Raw genomic sequence first — 20130 nt, forward strand, 5'->3', positions numbered from 1 at the left:
TTATGTCCATTGTGAATTTGAGAAAACATAGTCGTTTTTTTGTAAACCTTACTGTAAAGAAATATTCACAACATTAAAAAAGTGTTCATGGCATTAAAAATATCTTCATGCGTCTCAAAAACTATATGTGACATTTAAAAAATGTTATACAATGTAAAAGATGATTGTGTAAATCAAATTGTTTTTTGCGTAATTGTAAAATACTATGTTTCAGATGTATACGAAGAACTTACAATGTTTATGGAAAAATAGATATCAAAGCATGTATTTGAAAGAAAATGGCAATCATGTATTTGAAAATGTTGTACATGTATTTGAACTAACATTCTACATACCCTATAGTTGATTAGGCAATGAATGGCAAAGAAAAGCGAGAACAATAATGTGTTCACATTTTTTTCTTGATTATTTCAGTTGACTAATAATCTCTTAAACTATCTAATTTCCCCCCTTACCATGCCAATAATCATCTAGTGTGCTTCAACTTGGGTTTCTACCTAAACACTATAGTGGCTAATCTAAGTAATGACATGTATAGAGATCAAAAGTAGTGCAAATAGAGAAACAAACTTCTACATGTAAACAATGATCACTCTTAAAGAGTTGTTGCTTTAGAACATATATACCATTGTTCTTTGCTTCAGCATCACACATGACCAAAGACAACCAATGCCATGGGGTAACAGCACCAAGGCTTACAAAGACCATGTACAGCTACTGCACACACACAGAGACACAACCTTTACGTCGCCGGATCAAAGAAGTGACCAGAGACAACACCAGTGTAGCAGTAGCAGTCAGCAAAGCAAGTCACTATCCACCATCTTGCTTCGCTTGCTCAAAGACTCCTGCCACATGTGTCCACTAGTTCAACAAACATCCAACTACAAAATTTGAAAACGATATCTTTTTGTACATGAAGTGTTTGACTGTCTTCACTATTATCAGCGTACATGTTACTCAGAATTTAGTATACTAAATGCTAGGCCAAACCAGAGTTGCAAGTCACCTACAGGATACTTGAGCTCATGACTCTTGAGAACCTTCTCACTGGATGAAATGATCCAAGTCAACAACAGGAAACAAAATTTGCACCGCAGGCAACAGCTAGCTAGTTGATAAAAAAAAGAACGGTAATGCATAAGAAAAAGTTACAGCCACGAGAAGATTTTTTGCTCTGTGTAGCACTAGGCAAATTGAAGATCAGGTCCTGAAATAAGTAATCAACGGATCCTGATACAAGATATTAGAGAGTTGTTGGCTGCAACAAGTAAATGAAAAAAAAATCCTGGAACAAGTAATCGTACAACTGAAAGGCGTTATCAAGATTCACCATTTGGTTCGAATGATTCTTTGGTGAGCAAGAATCTGAATGAGCACGTAGCATACTAACAAACAAATACAGCTAAGTGAAAGGCATTGTTTCAACTCGGAGATGACAAATACTGCATACCTCAACCTCCTTAAGGAAATTGGAAAGCATGCGTCAATTACCTCATTTAAAAGTGTAAGATCTTGCATTGACATAATAGAGAAGAAACAGGGCTGAAGATGCACATACAAATACTCTTTCTTAAAATGCTAACTGTAAATTGTCGAACTACTGCTAGTAAAAAACTATGCAAAAGGCTCAAGTAGTCCAGGCATATATTCGGAATTTAGACTTTCACCAAAGGTGCTGGTTTCTCGCCAGGCAGGTGCCTCCTTTTTCTCCATATGTCCAGAGCTTCAGATATTATAGTCCCACACAAATACTGGAAGTACGTACAACAGAATTGATGATTCAGGCCAAAACAGCATTAGAAATGTACTGCTAAGGCTTGATGTCAGTATGTCACACAAATATCTTAACTTAGAAATGGCGAAACACCAAGTCGATACCTATACAGATCACATCATACAATTCCTATCAAAGAATGCATGCTCAGAAGTTTGTATCATACATTCCTACTTATTCATTTTCTTCTGTTTCTTGCCACGCTAACAAAATAGATATTTCTGACAGTAATTAGAGAACATTAAATATATCGATGAATTCAGATGAACAATAGAGTACCCAGCGTGTCCAATGGTACCATGCAGCCATCTATCCGAGTAGTTCATACTGGTCTAAAGACAAATGTTCACACTCGCTGCCGTTGGTGGCCTGACCGCATGACCATGAGAATATCCATGTCTCTGAGCAAGCGAAGCGAGATGGTCATACAAATGTTCTGTTCACACACAGGCTTAGTGCACGGCCATGAGAATATCCGATCATATGAGCCATGCCGGCGACATCAGGTCTCAAAATATTATATGACCATTGCTCCATGGAAACAGAAACAATAGCTGAGGGGCAGTGCACGCTTATCATCTTCAGGACAATTGCACTTACTAATATAATTCTTAGTATGATCACTTATTCCAAGTTCTCAAGGGACAATTACACTTACTGATATAATTCTTATTTCCCGGTTTCTATCTCTAGGTCTGAGGCATCATCATCAGTGCCAAGATGGTTAAAATTAATGCTGATGCTGTAGTGTTTCATTGATGATCAAATGATGGGCGTGGGGGTGGTGATTACATGGCCATGAGGGTGATGTCCTGGCTACCTTTGACCACACTCAACGCGTCACCATCCCAGAGTTGGCTCAAGCAATAGTGGTTTGACTAGGCCTAGAACAACTGATTTGGTCTCAGGCACAGAACTGACTGACAAAAATATGTAACCAAACACTGACTGACATAGTAAACTGAATCCAGCTAAAAAGAAATATGTAAGTAATCCAATCTTAAGAAGAAGGGCAACCAGATGAAATAACACATTAAGCTTCAACAAAAAAGCTCAAATCACAAAGCATCAACTAGAAAAGGATGATAACACCAAGCGAAACATCAACTTGACGCTAATGATTCAGTTTGACAAGTAATGACCACTGACCACGATAGGTTTTCTTCTTCCCCCAAACATAACCACTGACCCAAGATGTTCGCCGACAGGTCAAAATGGTGCACTTCTTACCATCATACTGCTTGTTTTTCTCCAAAATATTAGCAAGTCATGTCAAATCCTGCAAAGGAACAACAGAACGCATAGTTCAGTATATGAGACTCTGGATCATACCCAAAAAAGCACTCTGTAACAGAATGTGGCAAGAAAGAAACAACATCTGTAGCGACACTGGCTCACAGGCAAAAAAAAGATATACTACCAGAATTTGCCAAGAACAACAAAATCAACAATTTCGGCACTGAAACTATCCCAGGAAAAAAAATCACTTGTAAAATGTGCTAGAAACAAAAGAAGCACCAGCAATAAATTTGTATGTACAGTGCAGTGTGAGTTGGAAAGATTGAATTTTGTATAGAATGCATTTCAATATTCACATTCAGAATTCAAATGTCCCAGGAGAGACAGTTAGCTGCTCATGGAAAGACATAAATCTTCTTGATCAGGCATTACAGAATTGTGCACTGAAATTCAGCTACTTATATAATTTTGATTTTGGATAAGAATCACAAGGTTGGACTTGAAGATACAAAATGGTAGTAAGACAAACCTGAGGTGATAGCTGAGGAGCTTCATTCGACTGGGTCCCAATGGCTCCAAGTCAGCAAGGAACTCATGTTCTGGGAGATTCGCTGGCAAAGTCACCATCTGGACGGTGAGTTCCATGCTGTGGCGGAATGGATATGCAAATTCAATTAAATCCAAGAATGAGAAAAACTGGCATGATTACCATGCTGAGAAACTAAACGCTTTTGTCCTGCCCATACACTTGTGTGGATGACCTGGAGATTATAAACCATTTTAATTTAAATCAGTCTTCTAAGTTGTGATGCTTCGCAGTTATGCCATAATTGCAAGAAAACTAGAGCTAAAAGCAAAAGAAAGGGAACAAACCTTCAAAAATAGTTGGTTGACCAGTTCTTGGATTGAAAATAAAGATGGCACCATTGATTGGTTTGGTTGTCAGGATACCCTCGAAGGTTTTGTCAATGGTAACTCGATAGACATTTGTCATCCACAGAACGTATGATTTGATTTCTGAATATACCTCTGTAGTTCTGTTAAGACAGATATGGCTCGGTGGGTTCAGATGAATACAACTGAAGACCCTTTCTTATTCTCTCCCTCGGCACATACATAGCAGGATTTGGCTGTCAAAAGAGAAAATAAACAAGCATGTCATTTATTAAATAAGATTTTTTTACTACAACAGGGATATTGCCATAATGCTAGGTTTGCTACAGCTAGCATGTTATTACCTTCATGAACTTGTTCATTGCTTGTTGGAGGAGGGGCTTTGACCCGGGCTAGGGAACCAGTTAATATTCTAGCTGAACCTGGAAAGTGGAAACCCACCATAGGGTAAATCTTCTGTTGTGGATTTGATTAGGACCAGAGCGTTGTGCATTTGTCAGCCTTTTGTACTTGATTGATTCCTCAAAACCTGAAGCCTTCTCCCAAAACAAACCCTCCCAAGTAGGGAAATATAGTACTATGTTCTCTTAAATAAGGTATGTTCCAGGATACCTTCCACACCACCAAGTGCTTGGATGACGTTGATGACCCACAAGTATAGGGGATCTATCGTAGTCCTTTCGATAAGTAAGAGTGTCGAACCAAACGAGGAGCAGAAGGAAATGATACGCGGTTTTCAGCAAGGTATTCTCTGCAAGTACTGAAATAAGTGGTAACAGATAGTTTTGTGATAAGATAAATTGTAACGAGCAACAAGTAACAAAAGTAAATGAAGCGCAGCAAGGTGGCCCAATCCTTTTTGTAGCAAAGGACAAGCCGGAACAAACTCTTATAATAGGAAAAGTGCTCCCGAGGACACATGGGAATATCGTCAAGCTAGTTTTCATCATGTTCATATGATTCGCGTTCGATACTTTGATAATTTGATATGTGGGTGGACCGGTGCTTGTGTTCTGTTCTTACTTGAACAAGCGTCCCACTTATGATTAACCTCTATTGCAAGCATCCGCTACTACAACAAAAGTATTAAGGTAAACCTAACCATAGCATGAAACATATGGGTCCCAATCAGCCCCTTACGAAGCCACGCATAAACTAGGGTTTAAGCTTCTGTCACTCTAGCAACCCATCATCTACTTATTACTTCCCAATGCCTTCCTCTAGGCCCAAATAATGGTGAAGTGTTATGTAGTCGACGTTCACATAACACCACTAGAGGCTAGACAACATACATCTTATCAAAATATCAAACGAATACCAAATTCACATGACTACTAATAGCAAGACTTCTCCCTTGTCCTCAGGAACAAACGTAATTACTCACAAAGCATATTCATGTTCATAATCAGAGGGGTAATAATATGCATATATGATCTGAACATATGATCTTCCACCAAATAAACCAACTAGCATCAACTACAAGGAGTAATCAACACTACTAGCAACCTACTAGCACCAATCCCGGGCTTTGAGACAAGAATTGGATACAAGAGATGAACTAGGGTTTGGAGATGAGATGGTGTTGGTGAAGATGTTGATGGAGATTGCCCTCTCCCGATGAGAGGAGCGTTGGTGATGACGATGGTGATGATTTCCCCCTCCCGGAGGGAAGTATCCCCGGCAGAACAGCTCTGCCGGAGCTCTAGATTGGTTCCTCCAAGGTTCCGCCTCGTGGCGGTGGAGTCTCGTCCCGAAAAGTTCCTTCTGATTTTTTTCTCATCGAAAGACTTCATATAGCAGAAGATGGACATCGGAGACCCACCAGGGGGCCCACGAGGTAGGGGGCGTGCCCTAGGAGGGGGTGCGCGCCCCCCACCCTCGTGAGCAGGGTGTGGGCCCCCTGGCCTTCATCTTTGGCAAGGATTTTTCTTTATTTATTTAAAGATGTTCCGTGGAGTTTCAGGACTTTTGGAGTTGCGCAGAATAGGTCTCTAATATTTGCTCCTTTTCCAGCCCAGAATTCCAGCTGCCGGCATTCTCCCTCCTTATGTAAACCTTGTAAAATAAGAGAGAATAGCCATAAGTATTGTGACATAAAGTGAAATAACAGTCCATAATGCAATAAATATCGATATAAAAGCATGATGCAAAATGGACGTACCAGACGTCAGTTCTGTAGTTGTTCAGACTCCATAGCTTTCCATCATGTCACACCAAAATGGGTTCTGTTTCAGCATTTCATACTACTTAAAGTCATAGGCCAAAGCGTGGCGGTCTTTTTGGAATAGTGTTATGTCTCTATCCCATGAATCTTCGAGATCCTCAAGTGTTAAGCGCCTATTGTGCGATTGTGCTTCCTGCCGCTTCAAAGCTTAGCCCAAATTGTTCGAAGATTAATTAAGGATCTATTTATGCACCAGTGCAATAATCATCATGCTCACCTACTAAACTTAAAATCTCATAATCCACCGAACATCATTGACTACCTCCTCAAAAGTCATATGAACTAAAATCTACTTGAAATCTCATAATCTACCATGAAATTTGGGTCAAAATTACAATCACCTAACTAAATCCAAATTGTCCAAGATTAATTGAAGATCTATTTATCCACTAATATAATAATCATCATCCTCGCCTACTAGACCTAAAATCTTATAATCCACTAAATATCTTTGACTATCTTCTGAAGATCACAATCACCAAATTAAATCCACCTAAAATCTCATAATTCTCCATGAAATTTGGTCCAAGGTCAATCACACAAACTAAATCCAAATTGTTCAAAGATTAATTCAAGATCTTTTTATCCATCGATGTAATAATCATCATGCTCACCTATTAGACATAATATCTCATAATCCACCGGACAAGTTTGACTATCTTCTCGAGATCACAATCACCTAACTAAATCCAACTAAAATGTCGAAATCCACCTTGAAATTTGGTTCAAAATCACAAATTCACAATCACGTAACTAAATCCAACTTGTTTCAAGATTAATTAAAGATATTGTTATTCACAAATATAATAATCATCATGCTCTCCTACTATACCTAAAATCTCATAATCCACCGATCATCTTTGACTATCTTCTCAAGATCACATCTACATTACCAACAAACTATCTCATTTTCCAATCATAAATCCTCAAAATAACTTAAGTATGACACCACCCAACTAGGTGTGTGTTGAGGGCTTAAGGATGCAACATGATTGACTCATACAATCACTATCTCATGTTGGGATTTATCTCAAGCAATAGTTGTTGGTGCTTAAGCGGCGCTCTTGCAATTTCGTAAGTTAAGCACATTGATATAAGTCTGTCATATCACAACCTTGATAGCTAGGCTGGGTTTTCTTGGGTTAGGTTTGGTTTAGAGAAAGGCTTAAGCTTGAGTGAGGAGAAACTCTAACTAAGTTTCACCTGGTAAAGTTAAATATGTCGGCCTTTGCATCTTGAATGTATTTTGGTGTTAGGCGTATACACTTTGAACAATTGGACAGAACTTTCCTTAAGAATGATGCTAGTATAGAGTCCACCGGATAGTATATACTCCCCCGTGATCGATATTTTAGAAGTTGGGTCCAAAATTTTGATCTACATTATCGTAAGTGATGTGATACAAAACATAGGGTGAGGTTTCTTAGAAAGATCGCTCAACGATAGTCTTCACTCCAAGTTGCTTGCTCTTCAATGAGATTGCTTCACTCAACCGAGGCACTCGATGGCATAACTTCTGACATATAGCTTTAGCAAGGGCAACAATTGAGATCTCGTAGTAAGTTGGTTAGGGGTGGGGGTCGATGTGTGGTTTTCTTTGCAGAGGCCCCGTTTGATGGATGACTTGATTTTGAAAGCTTCTTGGAATCTCTTCCAGGTTTGGAGGTCAACTTTGTACCTTTATATGCAACAACCTTCTTGGGAACTTTGTGGGGACTTAAAATTTGGAAGAGGTAGTTATTTGCTAGTTTGCTTGCAAATGTCTTTGGTGTTAAGTAATGGGTTGAGGATGGCAAGCTTAGGCAATGGTCAATTATGACCCTGATAGAGTCATGGCCTTAATTTGACATTGGTAAGGGCGCAAGTGGGACAGGAATACCAGCTAAGTCGCTAGTCCACCCTGCAAAAAACTCGCTAATTCTCCCACAGCCAACAACTTTGTGCATGCGGGTTCACGCGAGTGTGACCGCGTTGCCCGACGGGCTGTCGCATATCCCGCAAATATGTGAAACCTACTCCTTCCTTCTTATTCTAGAAAAAACTCATGCAGACATGCTTCACACTTAGCTTCAGACATCTTTCGAGACAGCAAGAGCGCCACACGATACGGCTCTGCCATGCGCGAGGGTCTCTGGTTCATCGATGAAGGCGTGCTGCTTGTAGACTCCACTTCTACAAACCTTCTTGGTTAGGTATGCAGATGTGACCTCCAAACCAAATAACACATTGCTTGTCTTCTGATAATGCATGGCTTTCCCATGCTTGATCATTTCATTGATTTCTTCTATACTTCTTGATTCATCCTAAGAGTGGGTCTAATCTTGAAGTTAGCAAGATAGACACTATTGACTAGCTCTACACCAAACTTCTCAAAGCCTTCATGTAGCACTAATTGCTCCACTTGGTCAAGGCAGAATAGGGACACGACTTCCTGCTAAGGGTATCCACTGCGACATTGGCCTTATCAGGGTGGTAATGGATATCAACGTCATAGTGGTTGATCAAGTTTACACCAAACTTCTCGAAGCCGTCATGTAGCACTAGTTGCTCTGCTTGGTCAAGGCAGAACAGGGACATGACTTCCTGCTGAGGGTATCCACTGCCAATTGGCCTCATTAGGATGGTAATGGATATCAACGTCATAGTGGTTGATCATCTAGAAGACATACGTATAGCATGCACTACTGCTGCTATTTCCAAATCATGGTAGGGCAGTTCTCTTCATGAGGCCGTAGTTGCCTTGATAGATAGGCTACGAAGATTCCTTCTTGCATCAAGACGGAATGGAGTCCATGCTTAGATGCATCATAATAACTTCAAAACTTGTATAAATATCTAGGGTGGCTAAGGACGGATCAGTGGTTAACCTCTTCTTAAACTCTTGAAAGCTCACTTCACACTTGGGCCTTCATTCAAACTTCTTATCTTTCTTCAAGAGTTAAGTCATCGGCGATGCTTGAAAGTCTTCACAAATTTGTGATAATAACTATTAAGTTCGATGGAACTTCCGACTTCACATTTGTTTTGCCTAAAAGTTGGTTACAGATTCTATCCTTGATGGGTCTATTGACAAACCTTCCATGGAAAAAACAAGTCCTTGGAACCCTACTTCTTTTAGCCAAATTTCATAATTCTTAAACTTGGCATATAACTGGGGCTCTTTAAGTTATCCAAAATCATTCTCAAGTGTTTCTTATGATCTTCCTCAGAGGGAGAATAGACCAAGAGGTCATCAATGATGATAACCACAAACTAGTCCAAGAACTCATAAACATGGTCATGATGTTCATCAAGTAGGTGGAGTATAAGGGTTAGTCCAAGGGCCATATCCTTACTACATATCCAGCTCTGTTATCACGGCTTGACCAAGTCATGACTTGGTGAGACTTAAGGTTGCCATAAAACACATAAACTTTCTCTGATACCAATTGTTATAAGGCTCACATAGACCAACTCCCACAAGGTTATCATATACCATCAAAATTGCCATCTCTTCGAATTAATCCAAACCATCCTCCCATGATGATTTTGTACTCATAACATTCTTGGGGAGGGACACGAAAATCACCTATGTCTAACAACTCTGACCACATGTATCGTATTCATGATTATATCCATATGGGGCACATGCAGGCTACTAAGCTTAGATAAAAACATCACAAATCCGAGTGCCAAAGTTATCTCTATCCTAGAATCGAAGTAGCTATATCATTTGACCTGAAGGAAACACAAGTTGTGCTACTCCAAGATACCTGCCCAGATTCGGCTGGTAGTGGCGGTTGGTGGCGGCAAGGGTGGCTGGCGGCCCTTCTAAGGTGGTGGTGCTGCAGTAGGTGTTTGCTCTACTCCGGTGGGGAGCGTGGAGGCGCATGTTGTGTGGTGGTGGTTGGCGCTCCTCTCGAGGCCTTCTTCGGCGGCAGGGTGCGGTCGGCCCTCGCCGGCGGATGGGTGACGCCTCTTCCTCACGTGGTACTTACCGGACGCCGTGGTAGGGCGTCAGGGGTGACACAGGGGTGGCTGCTAGAGGGATGGGTAGACCGACTACCTGTCACCGTCTCACCGACACAGGGGTGCGTCGGTCCGGACAAGCTCCACTCCCTCCCTTTTCCTGGCCTAGTGCCTGTAGGCCGCTGATCATTACTCGGGGCGAGTAGGTCACCGGCGGCTCCGACGGTGCTAGGGATCTGCCGGTCGGCTCAAAGCTCGTGCCTTTGATGGTCTCTGGAGTGTCTGGTTGCAGGGCGACGGCCTTGGTGGCGGGAGCTGCGAGCTCGTGGGCAGAGCTCGTGGCTCGGGCACTGACGGGCTTATTGTCATGGCCGCATGGGCGGCATGGGGCGGGCCTTCGATGTTCTTGATGGTCATGCAGCCGACGCTCTCATGTAGGGTAGTACCCTGGGCGGAGGTGGAGGTGGTGGCCGGGGTGAAAACCTCGTTTGGCTCGGGCCAGACCGATGGCGGCGGCGTCCATGCATCGTTCCCTTCTTTGAAGGCTCCATCGTGGTGGCTCTACGTTCTTCGTGTTACTTCGGGCGAAAACCTCGATTCTCTGGATCGGGTGGTGGTGGCTCTTCAGTGTCGTTTCTTTGTTGGAAGAACCACTTTGGAGTCCTTGGTTCCGTCGAGTTGCGGCTTCATCTCCTCGCGGTTACTGTTCACGGTGGAGTGCTCTTTAGATCCTTAGCTATGCTCTTCCGCCTACTTGTTGTTTGCTTTTGGGTGTTTGGAGTAGTGTTGATGTTCATCAGCTCCCTTGTATCTGCCTCTGGTCTGTGTGATGTCAGGTGGTTTGCATCTGCTATGTCGATCATTGCCTTATATATAAAGCGGGACAAAAGCCTTTTTCGATAAAATGAATTGAATCAAAGAGGGGAAAGGGGACTCACGAGCCTACACAGTGCCTGTCCGTGTGCCGAAGTCAACTCCTTCCCGGCTGAAACGCTCCGGCCACCAACACTGCCGCCGTCCCCTCCCCCCCTCACACACACACACTCTCAGCAGGTCACCCCCCGAAAAGGACCCACAACCCGAATAAAAAGGCCAACAACAGAGAGGGCAACCCACAACCCGAACAAAAAGCCCAACAACAAATAAACAAGACATGCACTTGTGAGTTACAGACAAATGAGGGACACCTGCGACGCTGAGATTCGTGCATGATCAGACAACCACAAATCAAAGCCAAATTAAAAACAGATGACTGATTTTAAAAAAAGTATATATATTAGCAGAAAAGAACATTGGTGCTGACAAGATTTAAGAACCCAGCAAGATTAATTTAGGAGACGGGACAAATTCTAGACAAGTACACTTGCTAGATTTTTCATAGCAAGGAAGGATGCATTCCAGAGCTTGAATCACATACTACGACATTATGTGAAGATTCACTATTCGATTAGGAGAGTAATTTCAATCAACAGTTCTAAGGCAAACAATACTGCAGCTCCGTCCACATTTTCGCATCCGGGCTTGGGACCGGCAAAGGCAGTGTTAAACCACAACAACACAAAACACACCAATCACTCAGCAAAGCATACAAGCCACACCATCAAGCAAATGCAATACACACAGTCACACAAGCACACACTCAATCAAGCGCTTGCACACAAGAAACATGCATAGATAGGGGCACATCACACACACAATGTAGCACTTGAACACAAGAAACAGACAGAAACAGAGTTAGGGGCACATCACACACAGTCAGACACACACAAACACAATGGAGCACATGCACACAAGAAATGGAAAGAAACAGACATAGATAGGGGCAAAAACAGAAAGCTAGTACATGCAAGACCGAAGTAAACTCAGAAAGTTAATAATTAGCTCTTCCTTCTTTAGAAAATAAATTTTGGGAAACCATGTCCACTTTGTGTTTTTCAAGAACTTACTTTCTTTAGGATGAGCTGCACCAACTTTAATTTCAGATGATAAATTTGGAATTAAACCCTTACCATCATCATCATCTGAATCATAATTAGCATGACCAAGAAAGCACCTTTAGGAGAACTTAGCCCAGTATCATCAAAACGACCAATACAGTTGTGGTCTTGACTTCTGATTCTCCCAGACCAAGCTCCTTTGAGCTAGAGACACCAGTGATCTCATTTGCTGCAACACACAGGCGATAATCAGCAATGCAGCCTACCTATTTGCATTAAGTATTAAGTATAACTCACTCACGTCCAGCTGATGAATCATCTTCATTCATAACTTTGGCCATGATCTCATTAAAAAGATCATCAGAAACCTGGAAATGACAAAAGTAAGAAATGGCAGTCTTGCTGAATTTAGAACAGAAGTACATGTTTTGCTAAACCTAGCCATGCAATGACAAACCTTCAGAAGAACTTCTGTCAACACACATTTAATTTCCTTGTTGATTGCTGCCATCCGTGCCGCTTCGACTTCATCCTGTCTGTCAATTTTGTACATCAGTAATTTTCTCAAGAGGCTCAATTTCATATACCGGGATCAGGTCGCTATACAAATCCATAAATTCAATACCAACTTCTTTAAAATTATGTTGAGTAAGAAGATGTCGTTTTATGCTTGAGAATTTCCTCGACTCCAGCCAATGGACCGTGGTTGTATAAATAAATAGGATGCTTCCCACATCGAATCTCATGCCGACACCGGTGCGCTTCATTAGGATCCAAAACTAACCACAGAAAACGCAATAATAATATGAACATAGTGCATATAGCAGCAAAATCACACACAACAGAAAAAAAGACAATTAAGCAAAACGTACCAGGATATTGAGCGGCACTTAGAACAGATCGACTAGAAGATCCACCGCCAGAAGTAGCACCAGGAATATATTCGGAGCGACTTGGAACAGATCGACCAGAAGCACGAACCGAAGAAGGCAGCCGATCAGCACACCAAACTGCAAGAACCCTTATCACGAACCCAAAGCAAAGAATCTAGAAATCGAGAAATAAGGCCTCCAGAATAGCTTATTTATAGGCAGCAGAAGAAAAAAGAAAGGACCACTCATACCATGAGAAGAGCCCAGAAAAATCAGCCCAAACAATCCGACATACAAAACTGATATGCGGCAAACAAGGAGACACAATCAAAAACAAAAAGCACATGTCACCTAAGATGGAAACAGCCAGAGCATCAGGAGACAGTCAAAGCGGTGGACTCCAAAACATCCAAAACGTCTTGTACGTGCAGACCTTTCCACCTAAAAAATCATGCACAGAAGTAAAAAAAATATATCAAACCCTTATAGGCCTAAATTCTTAGCTACTCGCTTTCCTTTGGTATCGTATAAGAAAAACACTGACCTCGTACAACTAGCAAGGAAGGATGCATTTTAAAGCTTGAGTCACTTGCTACCAAATTATGTGAAGATTCACTATTCGATTAGGACAGTAACCTAAACTGTGTAATTTCTATCGACACTCGTAATGCAAACAATACAAAGAAGGTAACTGCAGCTCCCTCCACATTTTCACACCCGAGCTTGGGACCGGCAAAGGCAGTGTTAGGCCTCAACAATATAAAACACATGTTATACACAACCAATCATTCAAGAAAGCATACAAACCACACCATCAAGCAAATGCAATACTCACACAGTCAAACACACACACACACACAGAGTCACACACAAAGAGTCAAGCACACACACACAGTCAAGCCACACACATATTCACCCTCAAGTCACACACAGTCAAGCCACACACACACACAGAGTCAAGAAACACACGCAAAAAAGTCAGACAGTCACACACACAGAATGGAGCGCTTGCACACAAGAAACAGACATAGAAAGGGGCACAAACAGAAAGATAACAACAATATAAAACACAAGTTATACACAACCAATCATTCAACAAAGCATACAAACCACACCATCAAGCAAATGCAATATTCACACAGTCACACACACACACACACACAGAGTCACACACAGAGAGTCAAGCACACACACACAGTCAAGCCACACACATATTCGCCCTCAAGTCACACACAGTCAAGCAACACACACACAGAGTCAAGCAACACACGCAAAAAAGACACACAGTCACACACAGAGAATGGAGTGCTTGCACACAAGAAACAGACATAGAAAGGGGCACAAACAAAAAGCTAACACATGCAAGACAAAGTAAACTCAGAAAGGTATAAAGAATTTCCAGAACTTGAATGAGTAAACTGATTTCTCTAGAGGGGTGATGGTGATTCAGATCTTCGTTCCTGAAAATAGGAAGCTTGTTAGAGGCTGATTACCATCAAACATAAGAGGAAAAATTACAACATCATAAATATACTCAAACTATACTTCGTTCTGCTTGGACTTTGCCATTGACACCGATTGATCATTTTCATCATCACGGCAGGAGCTTCTTCAGAACTGTCATCATCACCATAACTTTCTTTCTTGGAAGATGAATCCTGGGATAGAATAAGAAATGCAATATAAACCAACATCTTTAGATGAAAAAGTAAACACCAAAAAATAAGTACCTTAGGCTTCTTTAGTGCAGGCTCTTCATCACTCTCATCAGAACTATCATCAGAATCATCCTTGGACTGCAAATACTGAATTACAATAAGAACAATTAATGTACAATAAATATCACAGAAGACAATCCTTTCAATAAAATAAAATTTAAAAAATAATGCATACATGTTCACTCTTTTTCTCTGTTGTCAGAGGCCTCTTAGCAGGAATAGTAGATTTTGCTGGCTGCAAAACATTGGAAGGAATTTTAAACATTGCACAACAACAAAACTTGACCATGAGTAAGCAAGTAACAGAACACTTACTTCATCAGAATCTAAATCCAAGTCCTTGTCTGAACTACCACTAGATTCTAATTTCTTTGCATTAACTGTTTTAGCAGTGGTATATCCTGGACAAAGAAAGTAAGAAAGATGGCATAGAAAAAAGATTTGCTAGCAGCAAAACAATGTTTAAGAAATACAAATATCACACAAGAGAAGTTACCAAGAGTAAACAAGTACAACCGAGAACTTCTTCGGAATCTGAATCTGAGTCAAAATTTGAGCTATCACTAGATTCTTTATTCTTTTTAACAGCAATAGCCTTGGAAGATTGAACTGGTTTAGCAGTGGTGTCCTGGAAATATATTGAAAATGTTAGTATCACATTATAAAGACAGAATGATGAAGCCTTAGTTTTCATATAACTAGTATACTGATACCTCCTCAGAGTCAGAATCAGAACTTTCACTAGATTCTACCACTTTCTTCGCTACTGGTTTTTTAGTGGCCATATCCTGCAAAAAGTTTTCCAGTTTGGACTAAGAAATATGAGTACTCCACAGAATTAAACGACAAGATCAGGGGAATGGTAAGTGCAAGAACTATGTTTTATGCTTTCGTACTGAATTATCTCACATAGACATGCATTGCTAGAAATAGGATTCTTACCTCATCTGATGAATCATCAGAATCACTATCAGAGCCATCCAATTCCTGGTTTTTCTTTTGTGTAGTAGCAACCGCATAATTCTTCACTTCAGTAGCTGGCTTCTGAAAACCAATGAAGTGAAACATGGTGAAATCAGGCAAAAAGATAATTAAAAATTCTATTAAATAATGAAGTTTCCACTTTGAAATCGGTAGGTAAACGAATACCTCAGAGTCAGAGCTTTCAGAATCAGAACTTTCATTGGATTCTTCAATCTTCTTGGCTGTTGTTGGTGCTTTAGCGGGAAGCATATCCTGCATACATTGCTACACTACACTCAGGACTAACAAAATATTGCTGGTGAAGACTGGCACTTGTGCATACTCCGCAAAATTTAAACCATGATAGCGACAATGGGAAGTATGAGACGGGGCACATGGAGTACTCACTGTCTCAGATATGCGAAGTACAAACTTGCTAACCTCATCTGATTCATTATTCATATTACGGTGCTAGTGGTTGAGTTCAGAATGAGTGTACCCATGTGTTATATTCATATTTTTGGAAAATAAAATCAGCTCAAGTTCATTAATAGTTTGTTTGGGTGCAGTAATGAGCAGCTGTACAGGATCACCAACGTATAAGATATCTGGAAGAGGCAAAAACTAACCGTCCAACACCGCGTTTGCCACATCAGTTGCCTCAGCCATGTTGCACTTGTGCAGAGCAGACTTCTGAAATAAGAACACCTAAAGAACGAACAAAGTGGGTACTCAATAGAGACCCTTTATTTTTTTTAAAAAAAAGAGAAAATCTAACTAAGGCACATAAATCATCTAGATACGACTCTTAGCATGGGAAAATACATGTTAATCAAGCAAAATGCCTTCACAACTGCCAAGGGCACTCACAGTAATTGGCTCTTCGCATGTTATCATAGTCACTTGATGTGGCACTGTAATAATTAAGAAAGAACGAGACTGGAGCTGTATGTTCATATAGATACGGCTCTTAGCTTGTTTTCTCACACTCTCTGTTTTCCTATTCTTTAATTTTCTCCACAATGCAATATCATTTAGATACGACCCTTAAGAAACAATGCATTGGGGTGACTCTAATTTTTTCACTACTAGGACGACACATTAAGAGATAATGCATTGCGAAGGTTGAGGTAACCAACCTTTTCAGGTGGAAGATCAATTCCAAGGTTTCCTCTTGACAGAATTATACCATCTGCTTCTTCCAGGATCCAATCAAAATGGTCCAGGCTCTGCAAGGAATAAGGAGTCAATAGGTGGTAAACAAATCAAAGTTGCTCAAGAATGTTCAAAGAATATCTTGAAATTACCTCCACATTCTCAAGTTTTGCAAAAACAGAGTTTGACTAAGTTCACCTAACTTTGAGAGGAACTCCCATGCCTATTGCAGGAAAAAAACTATCAACGTTAGGAACATTTAAAGTATGAAATGCAAATGAACATGTGGTAGTATTCAACAAAATATCAATATAAAAAATTCAATCTGTTGGGAAAGATGGCACTGTGAAGTAGTACACTCTAAATATCGATATAATGAGTTACTTACTGGCAGCACATCTTCTGCATGCCTTGTATAAGAAAGAGAGAGGAAGTCAATCTTGGTTGGGGCACCCTATTTCTTCATAACCTAAAAGTGGTGCATGCTCATAAAGTCATATAATGGGTTACAGCAAGGAGCTCCAGTTTCATGATTTTTTTAAACATGTAAAGTCTAGTCGCCAAGTTAATACAAGCAGTAAGAGAGATTCTTGGGAGGAGTTACTTACATCTTTATCCTCGTCAGACAGCGTGGGCATGTCGATATGGATCTGGGAGCAGTGCAATGTAAAGACATAATCACAAAAAAAGTTCAGAAAAAAGAATAGTTAGTCTACACTAAAAAGTAATAGGTGTGTTACCTATGATCAGGAACTACCGATACCAAGTTAGCATACATGATTATTCGTCAAGATACGAGTTCACATTCAACAAACAACAACCAATCATGCCGCAACAATATAAAACACAAGTTATACAACCAAATCAATCAACAAAGCATACAATACAGAAGCCACACCATCAAGCAAATGCAATATTCACACAGTCGTACACACACACAAAGCCACACACACAGAGTCAAGCCACTCACAGTCCCACACACAAACACACACAGAGTCAAGCCAAACATATTCACCATCAAGCCACACACATTCACACACACATACAGTCAAGCCACACACACACACACAATCAAGACACACACACATAGAGTCAAGCCACACATATTAACCATCAAGCCACACACACAGAATGGAGCGGCGCTTGCACACAAGAAACATACATAGATAGGGGCACAAACAGAGAAAGCTATAAGGACATTCCAGAACTTGAATGAGTAAACTGATTTCTCTAGAGCGGTGAGTGTGATTCAGATAAAGCTATAAAGAAATTCAAGCACTGTGACTGTGAAGTAGCAGCAACATGAGGAATTACATGGTTTGCACTCTAGTAAATCCTTCTGCCTAAGCACCCCTGAATACACATAACCATATATGGGAACATCAGCAAAGCATGACAAGAATTAAGCAATTGAAAAGAACATAAGTAGTAACACCCTGGACATCCATCAAGTAGAATAAGTATCGACACAGGGGTAACAATCCTATTTCAATCAGAACAACCGATCTGAACAAGGCAGCGTTTGAGATATGAACATCCATCAAGTACAGTAGTATCAAAGGGCGCATGCATTTCAGATATGAAAATAACGGACAAACAACGCAGGTGACGGGACAGAGGAACCGATCTGAACGAGCGCGATAAACGGCAATCCAATTTCAAAAACAGACACGAAGACGAAACGCAGGCCGGACGCAGAAGTTTCTCAAACAGACTTGTTAGTTTGCAAACTAGACGACCCAAACCGACTGACCGCTCGCTTCCTCCACAGATACCCACGACGAGATGGCACGAAGAACACACGAGAGCGTCAGCGTAACAAACCCAGCAGCAACACAGGGGACCGAGCAGAATCAAAGCAAACGCGATTGCAAACGGACTACGGTGAGAACGCGCAGAATCAAACCAGACGCAATTCTGTCTAAACTAACGACGGCGAGGACAAGCAAAATCAAAACAGAGGTGATTCTGATCTAAACGAACTACATCGAGGATGAGTAGAGCAGAATCGAATGAACCAGACGCCATTTCTAAACGAACGATGGCGAGGACGAGCAGAATCGAATGAACCAGACGCAATTCCTAGACGAATGACAGCGAGGACGAGCAGAATCGAAAGAACTAGACGCGGTTTCTGAACGAACGACAACGAGGACGAGCAGAACCAAATAAATCAAGAACCCCACAGATGAGCAAAACCAAATCTGCTTCTTCTAATCTGAATGGACGAATCGAGCGAGGATGGGCGAAATGAAACCAGACGCGAGAGGAGGCGAGGCATCAGTCGAGGTCGAGGATGAATCGAGGCGAGAGGCATGGCGTGAACGAAGACTCAAAGAGAGGAGGAGTGGCCTTGGCAAAGAGAGGGGGAGCTGGCCGGCCAAAGGGCGTGCCTTTATAGCCGGGGCAGAGGCAGTCGCGGCAGCCGGAGGCTTGTCCTTGCAGGACACGGCTTCGGCGAGGTGGCGTGCGTGGCATGGCGGCGGGTATAGAAGGAAAGTGGAGCTGGTGGGTAGCCGTTGGGGCTGGATCCGGAGCGGGTGGACAGGACGAGGTCGGCGAGGGCGCTTCCGTCTCCGTCTCAAGTTGGGGACGGACAGGAAAATTTCCAACTAGGGCACTCGGGACAGGGAAATTTCGAAATGTGTTCTTTTTTACTGCTAAATTTTTTTTGAATAAAAATGCCACGTTCATAGATGCTACAGGGAATGAAAACATTCACAATTTACTTCTCATTACGTTAGCACCAACTTAAGTGTCAATTATTATTATTTTTGCCCGGCTAGAATAGCTAGGGCACTTATCCGAGTTGATCGAAAACTCGTCTCGCCCGATAGTGTGCGCAGGGTGTGAACCCTAGCTTCCGCCGTTTTCTTCCACCTCCTCGGCGCTTCTCCTCCCCTTCGCCGCCGTCGTGCAAAGCCCAGTCGATGTAGGCGGCGGCGGGGTGTTTCTCCCTCTCGATAGTGCGCGCGGCGCGGGACGGCACCGTGTTGGAGGTGTGGCGGCAGCAAGTTAGACGGTCGTGCCGGCAGCGTGGGAAGATGGCAAGGTTGCGGCGGCTGCATGGATTCCCAAGGTGAGGTGGTGCGTGCTCGGCGGGCCAGCGCTGGTCTGGATGGTGATGGCCCTGCCGGCCTGGTGTGTTGAGTGGCGCGAGTCGGGCAGACATGGGCCGAAGGTCGCGGACCTGCCTCTAGGCGGTCATGGATGTTGGCGAATGGGGTGTGCTATGGGCGAGTAGTGGTGGCCCGAATCCATCGAGGGATCTGGCCGGGTACTGCAGGTGTGGTGCGAGGGAGTTGCTCGAGGCCATTCGTGGATCTGGCTGGCCTTGGTTGCTCCTCGCGGCTCCGGTGAGTGGAGGGCTAGATCGTGGAAGGGGTCCCCCCTTGCCTCGGTC

The 20130-nt window shown here is 42.1% G+C and overlaps 1 protein-coding gene across 11 annotated transcripts; it reads right to left on the reverse strand.

Moving 5' to 3' along the window:
• Positions 1 to 293: 293 nt before the first annotated feature.
• LOC125509250 (uncharacterized) lies at positions 294 to 19284 on the reverse strand. Of its 11 annotated transcripts, none has more exons than XM_087526195.1 (12): positions 17336 to 19284; positions 17116 to 17196; positions 16880 to 16950; positions 16712 to 16801; positions 16202 to 16280; positions 15759 to 15857; positions 15552 to 15653; positions 15323 to 15397; positions 15106 to 15237; positions 14925 to 15010; positions 14785 to 14844; positions 14622 to 14687 (listed from the first exon to the last, which is right to left on the reverse strand). In XM_087526195.1, exons 5-10 carry the CDS (start codon positions 16223 to 16225, stop codon positions 14972 to 14974), a joined length of 471 nt encoding a protein of 156 aa, XP_087382321.1. In that variant the 5' UTR covers positions 16226 to 16280; positions 16712 to 16801; positions 16880 to 16950; positions 17116 to 17196; positions 17336 to 19284; the 3' UTR covers positions 14622 to 14687; positions 14785 to 14844; positions 14925 to 14971. The 11 variants fall into 11 exon arrangements, 5 of the variants coding, with proteins under 5 accessions (XP_087382324.1, XP_087382323.1, XP_087382321.1 ...); XM_087526194.1 differs by having other exon boundaries at positions 14622 to 14696; XM_087526196.1 differs by having other exon boundaries at positions 14622 to 14696; positions 15759 to 15845; positions 17336 to 19283.
• Positions 19285 to 20130: the final 846 nt, after the last annotated feature.

Source organism: Triticum urartu, chromosome 5A, assembly GCF_056163025.1.
Source record: "Triticum urartu cultivar PI428250 chromosome 5A, HENAU_Tu73, whole genome shotgun sequence".
NCBI classification, from domain to species: domain Eukaryota; kingdom Viridiplantae; phylum Streptophyta; class Magnoliopsida; order Poales; family Poaceae; genus Triticum; species Triticum urartu.

Coding starts and splice junctions, on each gene's coding strand:
- LOC125509250 (XM_087526195.1), bottom strand. CDS start 16,225: ATGTGGCAAACGCGGTGTTGGACG. Junction 15,398..15,551: donor CTGATGATTCATCAGATGAG/GTAAGAATCCTA, acceptor AACTTTTTGCAG/GATATGGCCACTAAAAAACC. Junction 15,238..15,322: donor CTGATTCTGACTCTGAGGAG/GTATCAGTATAC, acceptor ATATATTTCCAG/GACACCACTGCTAAACCAGT.